The 19,416-nt window shown below is 45.4% G+C and overlaps 1 protein-coding gene across 1 annotated transcript in view; it reads right to left on the bottom strand.

Annotated features, from left to right (window-relative positions):
- The window catches only part of KIAA1549 (KIAA1549 ortholog), a gene marked incomplete at its 5' end in the record, with an annotated part of 130,572 nt that overhangs the window by 46,831 nt on the left and 64,325 nt on the right, over positions 1-19,416 (bottom strand). The window contains 4 exons of the mRNA XM_015572666.1: positions 2,293-2,381; positions 4,253-4,449; positions 12,484-12,668; positions 16,203-16,380. Of these exons, the coding sequence (XP_015428152.1) occupies positions 2,293-2,381; positions 4,253-4,449; positions 12,484-12,668; positions 16,203-16,380 (649 nt within the window). The remainder of the gene's footprint in view (positions 1-2,292; positions 2,382-4,252; positions 4,450-12,483; positions 12,669-16,202; positions 16,381-19,416) is intronic.

Below are 19,416 nucleotides of genomic sequence, written 5' to 3'. Positions count from 1 at the left end.
AACCCAGGCATGTGCCCTGGGCTGGAATCGAACCGGGGACCCTTTAGTCCGCAGGCCGACGCTCTATCCACTGAGCCAAACTGGCTAGGGCCCACTGCCTTATTATTAATGCCTGTGACCCATGTTACTATCCTGTGAGGCAGGGGCCACGTGTACCATCTCATAAGGGTGGGAGGGTATACATCACGGTGCAGCCAGCTTCCCGAAAGACCAGCTGGGAAAGGGATAAAGCACAACCTCAAATGGACCAAAACCGAAACAACAGCCTTTTCTGTGCTTCCAAAGGAAGGCGGGTCCTGAAGTTGCCAATGACCTGTGACAGCCCTGCCACCCCCTGTGGTGAGAGGGGACGCTGGTCCCGGGGCAACATGCCCAAGGGTCCCAGACGGGCTCAAGCAACCACCTGACTCCATTAATCTGTATTTTATTGTGACTTGCAACAAAAAAAGGATTTTTATGTGCATTACGAAATAATTCAAATGTTATGATGATAAACTCAGAATCATTTTATAGGGGATTTAGCTAAGTTCTATGCAAGCAATAAAACGCCTGTATGGTAGCATTTTAGCTTTATGGAAGTAAACAGTTTTAAAAGTGAAGTGATGCTGGCAGTGAGAAGACCGTCTTTCTAAGTCATGGAAATGCACGGATTTCCATGTACGATGTCTCCAAATCAAAATAGTGTGGCATCTGAGCTCCTCATACTCAGAACATCTAATCCACTCGTCTCCTCCCACCGCCACCTCTCAGTCCCAAAGCTGACATGCCTGCTACTGGGATTTTGAATCCATGTTGAGAGCAATGCTTGACTTTTGTTAGCCGTCTAGAATAGATTTGCTGTAATCTTATCCGTGAGCAGTTAAACTGGGGAAGATTTTCTCAGGTAACCTAAGGAACTGAGGAACTCCAGAGCTGATGCTCCTGATTCTCCTTTCCAAATATTCCTTTCCCAGGATCAAAGTTAGATTTTAATCCTCTCCGTCTGAAACAGTGCACCTGTTACCATGGTGCTAAGTCATTTTTAAGATTCTGTGAAATTGGATCCAAAGAAAAACCTCTTCCCTATAGTCCAAGGGGTATTCCTTTCACAGGGAAATGAAACACCTGGAAGGGACGTCAGAAACCAGCTCGTTTAGTCCCACAGGCGCCCAGAGGCCCAGGGACTATTGCAAGGTCACGAGGGTGACAGTGACAGGACAGGCCCTCTGGCTCCATCCGGAATCTGTTCATTTCCCCAATACCATTCGCTTTGTATGATTTTCATAAAGAGAAATTTGTGATAAAAAATATAAGCATAGCCTGGCCAGCATGACTCAGTGGTTGAGCGTCGACCTTTGAACCAGGAGGTCATGGTTCAGTTCCCAGTCAGGGCACATGCCTGGGTTGCGGGCTCTATCCCCAGTAGGGGGCGTGCGGGAGGCAGCCAATCAGCATTAATGTTTCTGTCTCTCTCCTCCCTTCCTCTCTGAAATCAGTAAAAATATATGTTAAAAAATATATATATATAAAATATATGAGCATAGACATTAAAAATCATGTCCTGAGCACCCCAATTCTTTCTGCATTACTGAAACATCTATAATCTCCAGAAAACACAAGAGCTACACTAGCACTTTGGTTAACAGAATCTATTCAACTGAAACCCAGCTACCTTGTCATCACGCCAGAAAATGCTCCCATGTATGTAAGGCCCGTGGGCTTCGTCTTTTTACAGGCATTGGGTTCATGGTACTACTGCTTAGAAGGGGAGTGAAGTTCATTTCGGACCTGGCCTAAGAAGCTACAGCAGCTGACACAAACAAGCTAACCTGTCTGATCACACTGAACTATCCACCAGAGGAAAGAGCTAGGACCAAACAGAATGCACTTGGACCTATGATAAATACACAACTTTCTGACAGCGACAGCTGTGAAATCCTTGAATTGGATGCTGAAAAGGTCACAGCCTGGAGGCCGTTTTTGAGACTCTGGTAGTAGTAGTTCGATTCTTCCTTACCCTTCAGGGAGGAAAATCGTTAGGACTTGAAACTAGAACAGAACATGGCTATGAGCCTCAAAACATACCTCCTTGGAGGGCCGGAATATAGTTTACAAAAAAACTATGAACAAATTCCTATGCACACTGCACATATCTTATTTTGAAGTAAAAAAACAAAACGGGAACAAATACAATATTTGTATTTGCATGTGGCCCGCGGGCCGTAGTTTGAGGACCCCTGCTATTAGAACCTCGTCACGACTGCTCTGAATGTGGAGAGCGAGGAGAGTCACAGACCACTCTGTGGAACTTACCGTCATTCACCGCGCCTGGCGTCTTATCTCCTGCTTCCCTCTCACTGGACTCTTCACTTACGGTAGAGTCAGCATCTGAGGGCGAAACTCTGCAGACACCAAACAAACGTAAGCATGAGGAACAGAACGCAAAGGGAGGGGCCGGTCATGCTCATTCGGACGTGGAAGTCAGGCTTCCAGGCCAGACTGGTAGAAATTGGTAGACAATCCAAAATATCTCACAGTCCAGCATCTCCAAGGACACGGACTGCACTTAGTTACCTCTTGAAGATAGTGTAACAGTGCAGGAAAGGGCTCAGCAGGCTGCATTTCAACCAATGCCAAGAAATCAGGGGCCCAATTAGGGGGCGGTCCTTCAGTGACCAGGGCCCTGGCTGGCAGTCTGGTTTGGCTCAGGGTCAGTTGGGTCTGCAGAATCTCCAGGAAGCCAGGGTGTCTGCATTCACCCCACCGAGCTCCAGGTCTTTGGAAGAAGCCTACAGTTACATCCCCACTGAGATCTGATGCCATAACTAAAGAGCGAGGGTAGCGTGGAAGCCAGGGGGCACCAGGCTAGTAAAACTCCACCAGCAGGCACCCCTCCCTTTGTGCTCCCTGGATTAAAGAGCAGTGTGAAATGCCAACACACTCTGGTGCCCGTGAGGGATGCTAAATTATTATATTAACCACACAGGCCACTGAGATGTCGTGACTAAATGTTTAGGATGAGACTACAAGGGAAGAAAAAAAAAGACTGCAAATCTGTACTAGCATATTAATAATCCTTAATGATGTAACTTATGCTTAACCTACAAGATAATTAAGCAAATACCATCTCTCTCCTTAATGCAGTTTCTTTTGTAAAGATCATCTATTAAATTCTTAAAACTAGGCCAGAACCCCCGGAGAGGTTTTCTGATGTCAGGAATTATAACATCATATTGGTATGAGCCCACACTACTTTTTTCCTTTTAGCAGAAAATCATGATCCAAAGTATCAAAGCTCAAAGACAGGCTGATAATTTTAAGGCTTTAGTAGCCAAAGCTTGACTGTGATGATCTAAAGTCAACTTAATAAAGCCTGACTCTGAACTGGGTCTCCTTTAACAGAGATGTAGCCCTTCCCAGGGCATCAGAGGGTGAGGGGACCTCCAGGGAGTGTGTTATCAAGCAGTTCTCCACGGGGTGCTTTACCCTGATAAGAGGAACGAAAATAAACAGAGATGGGAGCTGGGCAGGGAGATGGGAGGTGGTGAAGAGTCCTTGCAAACATACTAACAATGGTGATATCAGCCGCCAGAGAAAAATCAAGCAAAGATAGAAAGATGTGCCCAACCGGAGTGGCTCAGTGGTTGAGCGTCAACCCATGAACCAGGAGGTCACAGTTCAATTCCCGGTCAGGGTACATGCCTGGGTTACAGGCTCGATCCCCAGAGTGGGGCATGCAGGAGGCAGCTGATCAATGATTCTCTCTCATCATCCTCCTCTCTTTCTTTCTCTCTCTCTCCCTTCCTCTCTGAAATCAATAAAAATATATTTTTTAAAAAAGATAGAAAGCTGTGATAAAGGAAGGTCACTTGCAGACAGAGCAATGAAGGCATGATGGGCCAGGACAAAGCCAGTACTGGGTGTGTATCGTGTGCTATGCACCTTTTAGACATTATAGAAGGCCAAGCTTGTTCACCCAGAATATATACTCTTGAGCTGGCCAATCCCTAATCAAGTCACAGGGGGACCGCCAAACCACGATGGGTAGTGATTCGTAATCTTAAATGCTTTGGGGAAAGAGAGCAGACAGCCCCCTGGGGTGGTCCACTGGAGCGGCCCTCGGGCTCGCTGCCTTTGGGAAAGCTGTGGTCAGTCTCCTGGGCTGCAGGCGTGGACAATACTCTCCGTCAGCCCTTCTGATACTGGAAACTGACAAACTGAAAACGGAAACATGCTTCACGACAGAGTACAATGCAGAAAGCCCGACACCAACCTTCCTCGATGGCGGACGTTCTTGGAGGGGCCCTTGGCCTTGGGGCTCGGGAGGTCCCCGTTTTCGGAGGGCGTGGCGTGGTCCTTCACGGGCCCCGGCAGCGGAGCTGGCTCGTGAATAATCAGGATGTCGTCCTTATTGTGCTGCCCTAGGTGCTGCTTGGCAAAGTCAAACCCCTTCACACTGGGGATCTGCAGCTAAAACAGAGAGGCGGGTCGGTTGGTCTGAACGCTGGTGACCGTCAAGGAGCCTGTGAGGGCCGGCGAGGTCGTGCCTGCAATTCCACCAACATCTCAGAAACGCCAAATGTGTACAAGGCGCCGTTTATGCCTTGAATTTGCAGAAAAAATGGTTATTTGCAAAAACTTAAAGAGCACAAGGATTAAATAGCGCTGCTAGACCATAATACAAAGACACCCCAAGACGATCACCGGCCCACTGCCATAGCGGCATGACCATGTGCTATGCAATTCCAGAGACAGGGACAGGGGCACAGCATTCCAGAGAAATGGGGACTTGTGTCAGGACTCGGAGGACAGACAGAACTTAGAAGTAAAGAGGTTGGACACAGAGCGTGATCTGGATTGTGTCAGGGACCAGCAAACCCTTGAGGCTGGGCAGAGATCTCATTAGCTGCTCTAGATGGGTCAGAATACAGGCAGTGAGAGAAGGCCGGCCTGCATGTGGACGACTCCAAATGCCAGCTTCTAGAGCAGAGACGCCCCTACATATTTCTAAAGAGGCAGATTTCTAAAATTCAAGCAGGGACCAGGGAATACGGCTCAACAGTTCCACATTCCTGGAATGACAAGAGTGAAGCCCAAAGTCTTAACAAAGAAAGTGGGAAGGAAGGAAGGAGGGAGGGAGGTACAGACCAAGCGGGAGGGACTGGACGCCGACCAGATGCAAGAGGCAAAGGAGAGAGAGAGCCAGTGATAACCAGCAGGGACGTGGAACAGTGGAAGTGACACTGAGGGTAAGGGGTGAGTCATGAAGGAACGATGCCCTGAGGAAATACAAAGTCAGGTCTTGCTTCAAACATACTTCGGTTGAAACGGCACACACAAAAAAAAACAGCTCCAGAGGAAAGCAGCCGTGTGGCTGGAGTCGGAGGACAGAAGCCTGGGGGACGCCAGGCTGGAGATGTGGCTCTGAGAGCATCTGTCTAGAAGGTGACATGTGGGGGAGTTAACGGTATTTTAAGATGAAAACAGTCCATGAATAAAATGTTGGAGGACATCTAATAATTTGGGACTCAGAGAGAAAAAAAGGGAGCCAAGAACAAAATAGAAGCCTACTTCAAAAAAAAAGAGTGTGAACCGTTCAATGCAATAGAAGTAAAGGGAGTAAAGAGTTTCTAGAAAGGAGAGTAATCAGGGCACAGTGATGAGGAGAAAGGGGTCTTTGAAAAAGTCCACCTGTCACAGTGGCATATGCAGGAGGCCTACATCCCACCGAGGCACCCACACCAAACCCACAACCAAGACCCCATGAGCCTGCGACCACAGGTGTGGGCCTCAGCTTCTCAGCCTGTGCTAAGATAGGAGAGGTGCTCGCGTATATGGATGCATGGACAGTGAAGGTGGGGCACCACTGGGTATTAACAGCTTCCTTAATTTGAGCTTGCAGGGCATCCTAATATAATAAAAGCCTAATATGCTAAGTGTACGGCCACTGGACTATTCGACCAGTCCCTATGACATGCACTGACCACCAGGGGGCATTCGCTCCGACCAGTAGGTTAGCTTGCTGCTGGGGTCCGGCCAATCAGCCTGGTGAGACGGCCGGACATGCACTGGAGCCCTCCTGCAGTCCCTCCCCAGCCCCGATTGTGCACTGGTGGGGGTTCCTCAGCCTGGCTTGTGCCCTCTCACAATCCAGGACCCCTCAGAGGATGTCGGAAAGCCGGTTTCAACCCGATCCCCACAGGCCAGGCCGAGGGATCCCACTGGTGCACGAATCCGTGCACCAGGCCTCTAGTAGGACAATAAACTGCATATAAGTAGTCTCCTCAAGGGTCTCCTCATTGCCAGCAGGAAGGCCACGTGCAAGACTGAGCCCTCCCAGCCAGGCTGTGTCCCACACCCACAGGTAGTCCTATTAGTCAAGAGACACAGGCAAACCCATCTATGGAGTTGTTTTAGCCAAGAGGCCATGTGCAGAAGCACAAGGTTTTGTTGTATTTTTGCCAACTTTATGCAGAGATGAGTAACAACACTAATGGCTTAGATTTGTGATCTCTAACTCTAACCTCTTTTTAGCACTAAAAATCCAAGATTAATGGGGTAGGAGAGTACATCTGCAACCATGATTTATGCCAGCAGAGGGAGACAAAACTTACTGTAAATGTAGTTTACAAAGATGTTGCTTGGAAACAAAAGGCAAAGACTGGCCTACCTATATTTTCTAAATCGATGATATCGTGTTTCAAGAGCAGGCTACTCCACAGGGCACAGTGATGAGGAGAAAGGGGTCTTTGAAAAAGACAGTGTGTGACTGCCACACACCCCTCGGCTCAGGAATGCTGTTTCGAAAACAATAAACCAGACCTGCTGCTCCATGGCTCCCCACCCCCAACCCTCCCCCAGGATAAATCCTCATCCCTGAGACTGGATTAGCACACCAAATCCCTGGGGTGCACACCCTTCTAGAGGCACGTAGTCCCCTTAAGGGAATCAAATTCCAGGTGGACAACCCCTTCATATGTTCGCACCTAAACGTGATTTTCCTGAGCGCGCCGGGGATCTAGGCACCAGGCTGGTCCCCCTGTCCAGCCTCCTTTCATAAAAGACCTCCTACTTTACAGAAGAGAGACGCACCTCTCACCCATGTGGCTGTGACACCTCATTTTAGCTCCATAAACAAGGTGCCGCTAAACAAAAGAATAACAGTTATAATCGTCATCTAATCATCACCATCAACATCGTCTTATCAATCCTGGTAAAACCCTTTTTGGTATATTCTCCGGTAAGAAAGCAAATGCCTCTAGTGACTGGGAAACACTCTCTTTTGTGAGGTAGATGGTTTGCTTTGTCAAAATTGAAGGAGAAGCCCTGCCTAGTCTGGCTCAGTTGGTTGGGCATCGTCCCGTGTGCCGGACGGCTCCTGGTTCAATTCCCAGTCACGTTTCAGGCTTGATCCCTGGTGGGGGGCATGCAGGAGGCAGCTGATTGATGTCTCGTTCGCACATCAGTGTTTCTCTCTCTCTCTCTCCCCATGTCCCTTCCTCTCTCTCTAAACTTAATCATTTTTCTAAGTGGAAGAAATATTTTTTTTAATTTGAAGGAGGAGCCACAGACTGGAGACCTTCTCTAAGCAAAGCTCTCCAAAGAGAATAAGTGGAAAATCTGAACCACACTGTCTCCATGGTGCAGCCTGTGTACCCCAAGTCTAGGAACTAAAGGCCTTCACTGACCAACTCATGAAACAACCAAATATATGCCTATGTCAAAGTGCCTTACAATGAGACTGACAGCATTCTTATTGCTCTTGGTTGATAAACATCAAGGACTTAATACACAGTCAGCTAAACGTTCCCAGGCACCAGATAAAGCTATAGATATAAATTCTGATACAAACTTGCTTTACGTAACTCAGCAACAGGATGTGACACATGGTGCACACTCTACAAACAGGTGATGACGGAAGGAATTTCTAAAAGGTCAGCTGAGGCAGAGAACCTACTGAATTTTGGGGGGAACCAAGGAAAGGGTGTTTGCCATAAATGAAACATCCACCACAGCCTTGAAGCCCTATTGCTTCTGGTGGAGTCCCACTAACACCTCTAAATATACCCATTAGATCCTTACACTTCCCACAGGCTCTGTGAGTCACCGCCTTCCACAACAATAGAAATTTGGCAACTAATCTGTACTTACGCATAAAACAAAAGCCATTTACACACAGAAGGAAAAAATTACAGAAATCACTGCCCCCTCCCCCCCACACACACACACTCATGGAATTAGCTACTTTCATTTCAACCCTACTTACTGGTACACTTTTTCTAGTTTTTCTATTTTTTTTTTAAATCTAAAGTTAAGTCTGGATGTACTGTGTCTCCAGCTTCCATATGCAGAATAAACCTGAATTCATATCTTATAAAAGAAGGGTGGCAATTAATTAGTGCTTTAATATTCATTTAGGACCCAGTTACTTCTGAGTAAGGATAGCTCTTTTGTTCCTTTTTTTAAAATTATGTTTTATTGATTTCAGAGAGAGGAAGCGAGAGAGAGAAAGGGATAGAAACATCAATGACTAGAGAGAATCATCAATTAGCTGCCTTCTGCATGCCCCTCCCCGGATCTCCCCCTACTGGGGATTCAAGCCCCAAGCCAGGCATGTGCCCTGACAGGTAATCTAACTGTGACCTCCTAGTTCATAGGTCAACCCTCAACCATTGAACCACACTGGCCAGGCTGTTCCTTCTTTCTTTACTATATCACAAAGGGGACAGGCCCCGGGATCAGTACCCAACCAGAGTATGTCACTGACAAGTCAGGGAGGCCTTGTGGAGCAGGTCGGCCAAGTAACAGGCGAGACGCCTGATGAATTTTAAAACACATGAGCCATAAATATAATACGACCCAGACGGGACAAGACAGAGTGAAGTCCCCAGTACTTGGTGAGTCTGAACCCTGGGAAGGAGCGCTAAGATGACAAAGGAAACCACAGAGCAATCCCAGCAGAGCCTAAATGAAAATCTGCGATCTCAAAGAGAACGCGTTAAGTGTTCACAATTGGATGGCTATGGCCTGTGAAAGCTCACAACAACCACGTGACGTCTCCACAGTGGTGAGGACCAGACGAAGTTGTCACCGTGTGTGTGTCTGCGTGGGGCCCTGCCACCCTCAAGTCTTGAGTCTGGGAGAGCAGTGCTCCAAGATTCTGCTGCCCCCAGGCCACAGCAGGTCATGGTCACCTGACTGCGGGTGAACTAGAAACACCTGCGTGAGGCCTCATGGGATCCTTGCAGAGAATCGAGGAGCAAACCGACAGACACTCCAGCTACTCTCCCTGCCGAAAACCATCCAGTGGGTCCCCACTACCTACAGCATCCCTTCCCACCCTGACATGTCCTACAAACCTCTCCGAGCCTGGCTCTTGCCTGCCTCTGTCTCCGAAGCTTCGGCTGTGCCCTTCCATACAACCTTGTCCCAGCCTTCTCGAGCTCTGTGCCCTTCCCTCCGCCTGGGCCCACTTCATCTGGCCGCATCCCTGCCCGTCAGCCCTGCGTCACCTCCTCTCAGAAGACAGAGGGGACCCCTCCTCCCCGCTCCTGCAGCACCCTAGAAGGACCGACACTGTGACTGTGTCAGCCACTGTAGCCTTGTCCTCCTCCCGTACCAAAGCCCTCGAGAGCAGGACTGCATGTCATCTGTGCCTGTCACCCAGCCTGGCCTGCTCAGTTCTGAGCACATGCTCGGTGTCCAGTGAGTGAGCATGCCGTTCTGAGGCAGCTCCGCCTGGCGGCCCACGGTGCCAGCCGGCCAGGAACGGAACTCCAGTCCTGCACCAACAACAGGGGGTGGTCTGTCCCCAGAAGAAGAAACAAGTTCCCATGGGACCAGCAGCAGGCAGCCCATGCCATTCGTATCCTTAAGTGGAACCTCTGCGGGCTGAGGCGGGTCCAAGCGGGAGGTCTGTGGGGAACAGTGACAAGTGATGACTTTAAGCTCCAGATTAAAGAGAACACAGATGAAAAGAAAGGCACCGGTTAGGGTGTTTCTCTTTATTATTAGAAAGAAGCAAGAACCCTGCTTCCAAATATGACAGAAAGGCCTCTCTCTATCCTATTTCAAACCTAATCGACTCCCAGACAATCCGAAGAGGTTTCCTTTTCCTTACAGGGGGAGGGGGTGTGGATTTTCGCTCACCAGATTGATTGTTTCCAGATGTTCATAGCTCTGGGGTTTGAACAAGATTTCAGAGTCGCAGGGAGGCAGCGTCAGGGGTGGGGTGAGCAGGAGGGAGAGAGAGGAAACAGAAAGGCACCCAGAAAAGCAGAGGAAGTCTTACAGTCACTTCGGTGACCATCCTTTTCCTACTGAAAACACTTGATAAGTCTAGACGCTGGGCTCCGGTGCCAGCAAAACAAAGCCCGTGCTTCTGAAACGTCGGGGTGCTGCCCTCCGAGCAAGACACTCCGTCTCCTGGGGAGGCTCCACGCAGAAGGCCTTCCCTGTAAAAACGTCTGAGCAACTCCAAAGGCTGGCGTTTCCGTCGGAAACTCTGCCCCTTTGCTTCATAGCCACATCTGGGATGTGACAATATTTCGGAAGTAAAAGTGGGAGGAGGAGAAAGCTTGGGGACTACCCTGTTTTGACCTCAGAGACGCGGTCCTCTGATAGCTTCTTGAAGTAACAGATAATGGATGGGCTCCCACAGTGAGGGTTTACCTTAGGAACTGAGGAACCAGAGACCTAAATGCACAGCCGTCTGCACTGGTTACATCTCTCTGAAACCGGACTCTGCACCACAACAAAAACTTTCCAAATCTATTGCTGATCTCGTCACAATGAAATTCACACTCTGAATCACTTGGAATAGCAAGGAATTTCTTTTCCAGGTTTTTTTTCTGTGCCATTCATTTGTCTAGCAACAAAACAACTTTGGCAAAGTAGGTAAAAAATACATGAAGACACGTGACAACTAGAATATTGAAGTATAAAATGCTTCCAACATACTTGATAACCATATACTTGCAACTTAATCAAGATTTTGCATTTCTTAGTTAATTCATAAGAAAAAGAATACTCTTCGTGTACCTTTACAGTCATAAAATAAATGTAAAAACAATACTTATTTTTTCATTCAGCAGGTCTATGTTTGTAATGCCCAGAATTTTTTATACTCACAATCAGAATGAAACTCAAAGGTGAACCAGGCAATTCCTTGTTTCTTATTTGCTTTTTCTTACCCAACTTTTAGAGCTTAGTGAGTTCCTCTAACTTTTTGAGTAGAAGGTACATGTTAATAAATACATAGGTTCATGACCACGTCCATTCCCTTAGCAATGGCTGATCTCACGTGATGCTGCATGTCGGCAGGGAGTGCGTTCTCTGGTACGTGGCATGTTATTGCTCACACCAGGTGAATTAGATACCGACCAAGAGTCAATATCCTTGTTCTGAAACTTGCATGTGGCCATTAAATACTGCAGAGACTGGTGAAACATGTGAGAAGAGAACTGCTGCCACTATAAAAACGAAACTGAATGCTTTAGGAAGACGTGGACAAGGAGCTGTTGTCAAATTAGGAGTCAATTCAAAAAGACGGCAGGGCGGGAAGAGGGGGATTATAAAACCTGGAGAACTTGGCACTCAGGTTGCTTTTCTTTTCTCTAAAGAAACCCAAACTGGAAACTGCACTGATGTATGAGGGGCATTTATTATAAGAAAGACCACAGGGCCTTGACTGGTTTCGCTCAGTGGATAGAGCGTCGGCCTGTGGACTGAGGGGTCCCAGGTTCGATCCCAGTCAAGGGCATGCATCTTGGTTGTGGGCACATCCCCAGTAGGGGGCGTGCAGGAGGCAGCTGATCGATGTTTCTCTCTCATCAATGTTTCTAATTCTCTATCCCTCTCCCTTCCTCTCTGTAAAAAATCAGTAAAATATTTTTTTTTAAAAAAAAAAAGAAAGACCACAGGGAATTCCTCTCAGTAGACAAATACTGGAAAAAAAAAAAAAAAGACGAGGTATGTTGAAAGATGTCAATTAAATACCTATTCGTATATTTTAAGTTGAAATGTTTATGGCATGCATTACCATCCTTTAATGACTAAGTGCTCTCGATCAAGGTGGACAGGTGGGCTTGCAACAGGTGGATGGAAAATAAAGGAGCCACCCAGGGAAGTGGTGTATGGAAGACACAGACACACAGATGTGAGAAAAATCTCCCTTTGTCCTATTCTCTGAAGACATCCAGGGTTAAAAGACATTAGAACTCATACCCAGAACAGATGAGATCTTCTAGCTGATGGTCTCAAAAACAACATCTCAGTGGAAGTCAGGGTTCTCAAAGGCATGGCTAAGCCTTTGCACAGCTTCACCTTCCTGCAAACAGTTCATACTACAGAAGAACGGGGGCCTCAGCAAGCAGATGTGACAGCAAAGGGACACCACCATTAACCCCAAAAGATCCCTAATGGCTCTCTTTCGGTATCGAGAGCCTGGGCTCCCCCATCCCTGCCTGCGAGATGCGTGCACGCCCACCGGGGATGTGCCCTCACCTTCTGGCGCTGCTGGATGCTGGCCACGGCGTCGGGCTGGAAGTCCAGCTTGTCTGTGCGGCAGAGCTTCCAGTAGAGGATGACGACGATCACCATGACCACCAGCACGGGGATGACCACGCCGACGATGACCCAGAGGTTGTTGCTCTGGGACTCCGGCGACGGCCGCTTCACCCTGTCCACGGCTGCGGACAAGGAAAGAAGGTCTCTCAGTGACAGGCTCACTAGACAGCCCTTCTGGGCAGGGAGCGTGCCTTCTCCTAGGAGACACCTGGGAAGTTCCTGTCATTCCAGCCCAAGGCAACGGGTTAAAGGCTATGATCTCCTGAGAACAGGAAACGCGACCAGGTAAACAAGCACAACACAGACGTTATGTGGTGGATGGGTTGGGGATCACGGTGAGAGAGAGGATGTGCCTAAAGCAGCACGGCTACTTCAATGGCGAAGCTAGGTTAACGCCAAATCTCCTGACTCTCAGTTTATTCTACCAGCTCTGTTTACGAGACAACAGTGTGCTTTTCCCCCTACAGCATGCCAGGAGTTATGAGCTGGCTTTACTCACAGGTAATTAATCCTTTCAGTCCTTATAAATAGTAGCAATAACTCTATGAGTCTTGGCACTTCTAGGCAGTAAAATGTCTTTTAAAATGTTATTGGTTGACTTGCTACTGATGGTGGGCAGCTGCTTTCTCTGCAACCAACAATTAAATGTTGACTGATGGTTTAGATTGGAAATTGGAGGTCTCTGCACTTCTGATGCTTTTTCCTGTTCCACGTCACCCTTGGCTTGTAATACATGGCTCTGCATTGTCATCAAAGTGAATTTCCATGTTGTTTTATTTTTGACATCTTTTCAGCATCAGCCAGTTCTATGTAAAGCAGCGGTTCTCAACCTGTGGGTCACGACCATCGGAAAACACATGTAGCATATCAGATATTTACATTATGATTCATAACAGAAGCAAAATTATGGCTATGAAGTAGCAACGAAAATAATTTTATGGTTGGGGGTCACCACAACATGAGGAACTGTATTAAAGAGTCGCAGCATTAGGAAGGTTGAGAACCACTGCACTAGAGTGTGCAGCCTGACGAGCATTGATCCGGGTGGTTCTGAAATCATTAGAAGCATGCCAGGACAGCTGGGAGAAAAGCAAGTTGTGCAAAACTGTTCTTTAATAAAACTGGTCAGAGCTTGTTTTTAAAATAATAATAACACTAAAGTAAAATTAAGTCAAGCCTACTTGGAATCCACCACTCCCACCCTTCCTGCCACCCCACCCGAGCCTCCCATCTTCCACGGCCTTAGACTATTATGGTTCAATTACTCTGTCCTTCTCAATTTCCTTCACCAGCTCCTTCCCCTAACCCTGCCTCCCAGGACTGGGCCCTCCCTACTCATCCCTCAGAGGACTCAGCTTTCTTAAAGCTCAGGTTCCAGTCACCAGGCTCAGAAAACCAAAATACCCCTCCTCTGTGCCCAACCTCCTCATCCCCTGGGGCTGACTCATAACCACCTCTCCAGGCTTCACCTTTGCCTTCTGTTCTGGTTGTTTCTGTCTTGCAGGCAGGATCTTACTATTTCTTTTAAGATGTGTTTTATTACATACATGTACCACGTTGATACATCAATATGGTCATGGCTCTAAGTCTCATCTTTTCAAATACATCTCAGTCATCATGGGCAGGGACCACACTTGACGCTCTTTTCACATCCACTATAACACATGCCATGGGATCGAAAGGTTTCTGCTCAAGGATGTAACAACACAAACGATTCTCCGTGCTGCTTTAAGTTTGGGTTGAGGCTCCGGAGAGAGGGAGGGAGGGGGGTGGGCTTCTACAGTAGCGGTCGCCAACCTTTCGGATCTCACAGACCACCAGTGGTCCGCGAACCACCAGTTGGCAACCGCTGCTCTACAGCACACGCACTGAAGGAGGCCCGAGCTCCAGAGCAGAGCCTACGTGGGAAACAGAAAGGTAACAGAGTGATAAAAATCTGTACCTTTAAATTTGGCCTAAATATAGCTCATTTTGCATGAAAACAATATAGAAGGAAGGACAGAATCACACTGAGAGGCTGGGACAACTAGATGTTCTTTTTAGTCCTAACCTAGTGAAACCCTGTGAGAGGCACATTGATCACAACGAGACCCTGACCCAGGCCGGCAGCTGCCTCGGGCTGGCCCTGGTATTGGATAGGATGCCAATCCCAGGACTGCTGCCCCTGTGGTTTTTAGCACAAAAAGGAGGAAAGAGAGGTGCAAAGAAAAACTATTACCACAGGTGGAAGTGAGCTTGAAAGTGCCCATACCCTACTGCAATTCATCTTTGTCTTTAAATATTTTTATTGATTTTTGAGACAGAGAGAGAGAGAAAGAAATATTGATGTGAGAGCAAAACATCGACTGAGCCTGCAACCCAGACATGTGCCCTGACTGGGAATCAAACCAGCAACCTTTTAGTGCGTGGATGACACCCATCCATGCACCAAACTGAGCCACAGCAGCCAGGACCAATTCATCTTTTTAAAAGGTGCAGTGTTTCTCTGGAGTGGGACACCGCTCCGACAACCAGGAATGTCATATATGAAAAAAAAAAATGTAAGTACGTGCTTTATTTTTTCTCACTGCTTTGAAGTAGAACACACTAATATGCAATTACATCTCAAATACACACACTACCAGTGGTTATTTGCCTTAAGTCTCCCATCGTCTTTTACAAAATGGAGAAAGTGTGCCCGTTAGCCCTCTTTCTGGTTACTGTCCAGGGACAAGTATGGATTCCATGAAGAATCCTCTGTTGCCGAAAGTCATTTCAAAGCTGTCATTTTAAAAACTGCCTTTGTTACCTACGTATTTGCCCTACAGAGTTTTCCAATGTTCTCTGATCTTACTGTTGGGAGCAAGTATCACTGAGCTTTTAAAGGGATTGCTCTCAGGATCATAAAGGAAAAACAGTCACATTAAAATAGCACTCTGATTCATAAAGGTATATTTAGAGAGAAAAACACTCTTCCGTGCCACTCCTTTTCTTAATTTTAAATACCCCAAATCTGTGAGTTGGAAAAAAGTACTGAGAGCAGCCTTTGCCAGGGGACAGGGGCCTCGTATCTTCCAAAAATAATAAAGAAATATCAAAATAACCTCTTTCTAAATAGTGGAGCGGTGTGAGGCGAGGGTGGGAGGCAAGCAGGATTGAAAAGGGTGAGGATCAAGGGCTTCTTTGTGTTGAAAGACCCAGAAGGAAGCCAATAAATGCAGAGGGCACCGCCCGGCTTCCTGCGTGACTCACTGTCCCCACCAACGTTCAAAATGACATGTAAGATTTTGGAATAAATACAGAGAAAACACGTTATTCTACCTAAGACAAATTTTTGAAACAAGAAATAGGACCAGAGTAGGGGGAAAAGTACTAAAGTTAACTTACGTTACTATAACTCACTAGTAGAATGCTATGAACACAAAATACTAGGCAGGAAAAAAGGCAGTGAAGGCTATCGCCACAAGCAATGGAAATAAAGAAGGTCCTTTCAAATACATTCTAACAACTGACATCTATGTAAGTGCCATTTAATAATATGGGCGTAAGACATAGGTCTACTTCAGCCACCTAAGAATGCTTTAAACTTAGAGTTCACTGTCAGGAAAAGACTGGCCTTTCAGCCCATCACAGCACAGCGCAGATGGCTACTCAGGGGCCAAGCCTCGGGCACTTACGTTGGGCCACAGCGCCTTGAATTCGGTAACCCAAGATAATGGCTGCTCTCTGGATGTCGATCTTGTTGATCAGGTCTGAAGACTTGACTGCACTGAGTCGTTCTCCGTCTTGATCCTCCACAAAGTAGATGAGCTGCACGGGATCGTCATCTCCCTCCAGCCGCGACACGTTTACCACCTGAAAGACAACGGACACCACTGGCATTTTAGAAGCTCATGTGTCCAGATGCAAAGGCCTTTCTCTGGGCACTCAACCTTGACTGTGTTATTCAGCATTTATTCATCCTCACCGTAAGCTCCTTACATTATTTCAGGTTCCGGAATCCCTACCATGCTCTGTGGATGGGCAGAGGGACCGTTAAGATGAAAGTTCCTCTGTGTAGAATAACAAAGGCGCTTTGGATTGCTTGAAGGCTTCTCTGAGACAAAAGGCCAGGAGGGTACACAGACCACAGGCTTGCCAGTCCGGGAATCTACCAAGAAGCTCCAATGTGTCATGGGAGGATGCTCCTGTCCTCATAGCATCAACCACAGAGGAACTATTAGTGGTTCTACCTAATCGCTTCTTGAATCTGTCAGTATTTTCTCTCTGTTCTTCTGGGGTAGGGCTTCTCAACCTCGGTACTACTGCCATTTTGGTCCAGGTAATTCTTAGATGTGAACGTCTGTACCGGGCACTATTAAGACGTTTAGAAGCATCCCTTCCCTCTACTTGCCAGAAGCCAGAGGTAACAGCCACGCCCCCCTCCTCCCTCCTCACCAGTTGTGACAAGCAGAATATCTCTAGGCAGTGCCAAAGTGTGCCCTGGGGGGAGCAAAATCATCAACGTTTGAGAACCACTGCCCTTGGGATAAAAACTTTGATACATTCTTTAAGACCCCACCCTCGATAATGGACAGGTCATTCAGAGAATCAATAAGGAAACAGAAGATCTGAACAACACTATAGACCAAAGAAACCTAAGAGATATACACAGAAAATTACATCCAATGGCAGAATACACATTCTTCCCAAGTGCACACAGGACAGTTTCTAGGCTAGACCATATACTAGGCCACAAAAATAGTCTCAACAAAATCAAGAAATTTTATCAAGTATCTTTACAGACCACAATAGTGAAACTAGAATCAATAATAAAAGGAAAGCTGGAAAATTCACAAATACGTGGAAATTAAACAACACACTCCTGAAACAACCAATGGACCAAAGAAAAGATCAAAAGAAAAATAAGAAATATTTTAAAACAAATGAAAGCAGAAACACAACATATCAAAACTTATGAGATGAAGCAAAAACAGTTATAATAATGTTTATAGCTATAAATATATACACTATGAAAAAGAAATATCTCAAATAAGCAATCAATTTACAACTCAAGGAACTAGAGTATGAAGAAAAAACTAAGCCCAAAGTTAGCAGAAGGAAATAACAAATATTACAGCAGAAATAAATCAAATAAAGAACAGGAAAACAATAGAAGAGTTTAACAAAATGAGTTGGTTCTTTGAAAAGATAAACAAAATTAACAAACGTTTAGCTACACTAACCAAGAAAAAGTAAGAGTTCTCAAAAATTATAAATGACAGAGGAGGTATTACAACATATACCACAGAAATAGAAAGGATCAAAAGAGACTACTATAAATAATTATACACCAACAAATTGGACAATCTAGAAGAAATAGATTAATTCCTAGAACCATACAAACTACCAAAACTAAATCATGAAGAAACAGAATATCTGAACAGATCAATAACAAGTAAAGAGATAGAAGCAATAATAAAAAAATTCCCAACAGAGAAAAGCCCAGGACCAGATGGGTCTCACTGACAAATTATACCAAACATTTAAAAAGAGTTAACACTAATCCTTCTAAAAAATTTCCCAACAATTGAAGAGGCAGGGATGCTCCCAAACCTATTTTATGAAGCCAACATTATCTTGATACCAAAGTCAGGTAAGGACACTATCAGAAAAGTAAACTAAAGATCAATATATCCAATGAACATGCTAGGAGATGCAAAGTTTCTCAACAAAATACTAGCAAACCAAATTGAACATCACATTAAAAGGATTATACACCACGATTAAGTGGGATTCATCCCTGAGATGGAAGGATGGGTCAACCTCTTTGCATCTCAGGGATGGGTCAACATTTGCAAATGATGGGTCAACATTTGCAAATCAATAAGTGTGATACATCACATTAATATCTGAAAGATAAAAATCATAAAATTATTCAACAGAAGTAGAAAAAGCATTCGACAACATTCAACATTCATTCATGATTAAAAAAAACTCTCAACAAACTGAGTATAGAAGGATCATACCTCAACATTGTAAAGGCCATATTTGCAAATCCATAGCTAATATCATACTCAATGATGAAAGGTTGAAAACTTTTTCTCTAAGATCAGGAACAAGACAAGGATACCTACCTACTCTCACCACTCCTATTCAAGATACTACAGAAGGCCTAGCCACAGCAATCAGGCAAGAAAAACAAATACAAGGCATCCAAATCAGAATGGAAGACATACAATTGTCTCTGCTTTCAGATGACATGATCTTACAAATTAAAAAAAACCTAAAAACTCTACCAAAAAACTATTAAAATTAATAAATGAATTCGTAAATTTGCAGGATACAAACTCAACACAATAAAAATTATCAGTTATATTTCCATAAACTCACAATGAACTATCTGAAAAAGAAATAAAGAAAATAGTGCCATTCACAATAGCATCAAAAATAAGAAAATACTTGGGAATAAATTTAGCCAAGCAAGTAAAAATATGTGCACTAAAGATTATGACATTGATGATTGAAGAAAACACAAATAAATAGAAAGATATTCCATGTTCACATATAAGAAGAATTAATATTGTTAAAATATTAGTCCATATTACCCAAAGTAGAGATTCAATGCAATCCCTATCAAAATTCCAATGGCATTTTTTACAGAAATAGAGAAAATAATCCAAAACTTTATATGGAACCACAAAAGACCCTGCTGACAAAGGAGCCAAGAATATTCAATGGGAAAAGGCAGTCTCTTTGATTAATAGTATTAGGAAAACCGGATATTCATATGCAAAAGAATAAAACTGGACCACTTACTTATACACAAAAATTAACTCAAACTGACTTAAAGACTTGAATATAAGACCTGAAACCATAAAGCTCCTAGAAAAAAAACAGGCAATAAACTCC

The sequence above is a fragment of the Myotis davidii genome, unplaced genomic scaffold (assembly GCF_000327345.1).
Source record: "Myotis davidii unplaced genomic scaffold, ASM32734v1 scaffold329, whole genome shotgun sequence".
NCBI lineage: Eukaryota > Metazoa > Chordata > Mammalia > Chiroptera > Vespertilionidae > Myotis > Myotis davidii.
The sequence above is the reverse complement of the archived record's forward strand: the minus strand, read 5'-3'. Positions and strand labels throughout refer to the sequence as shown.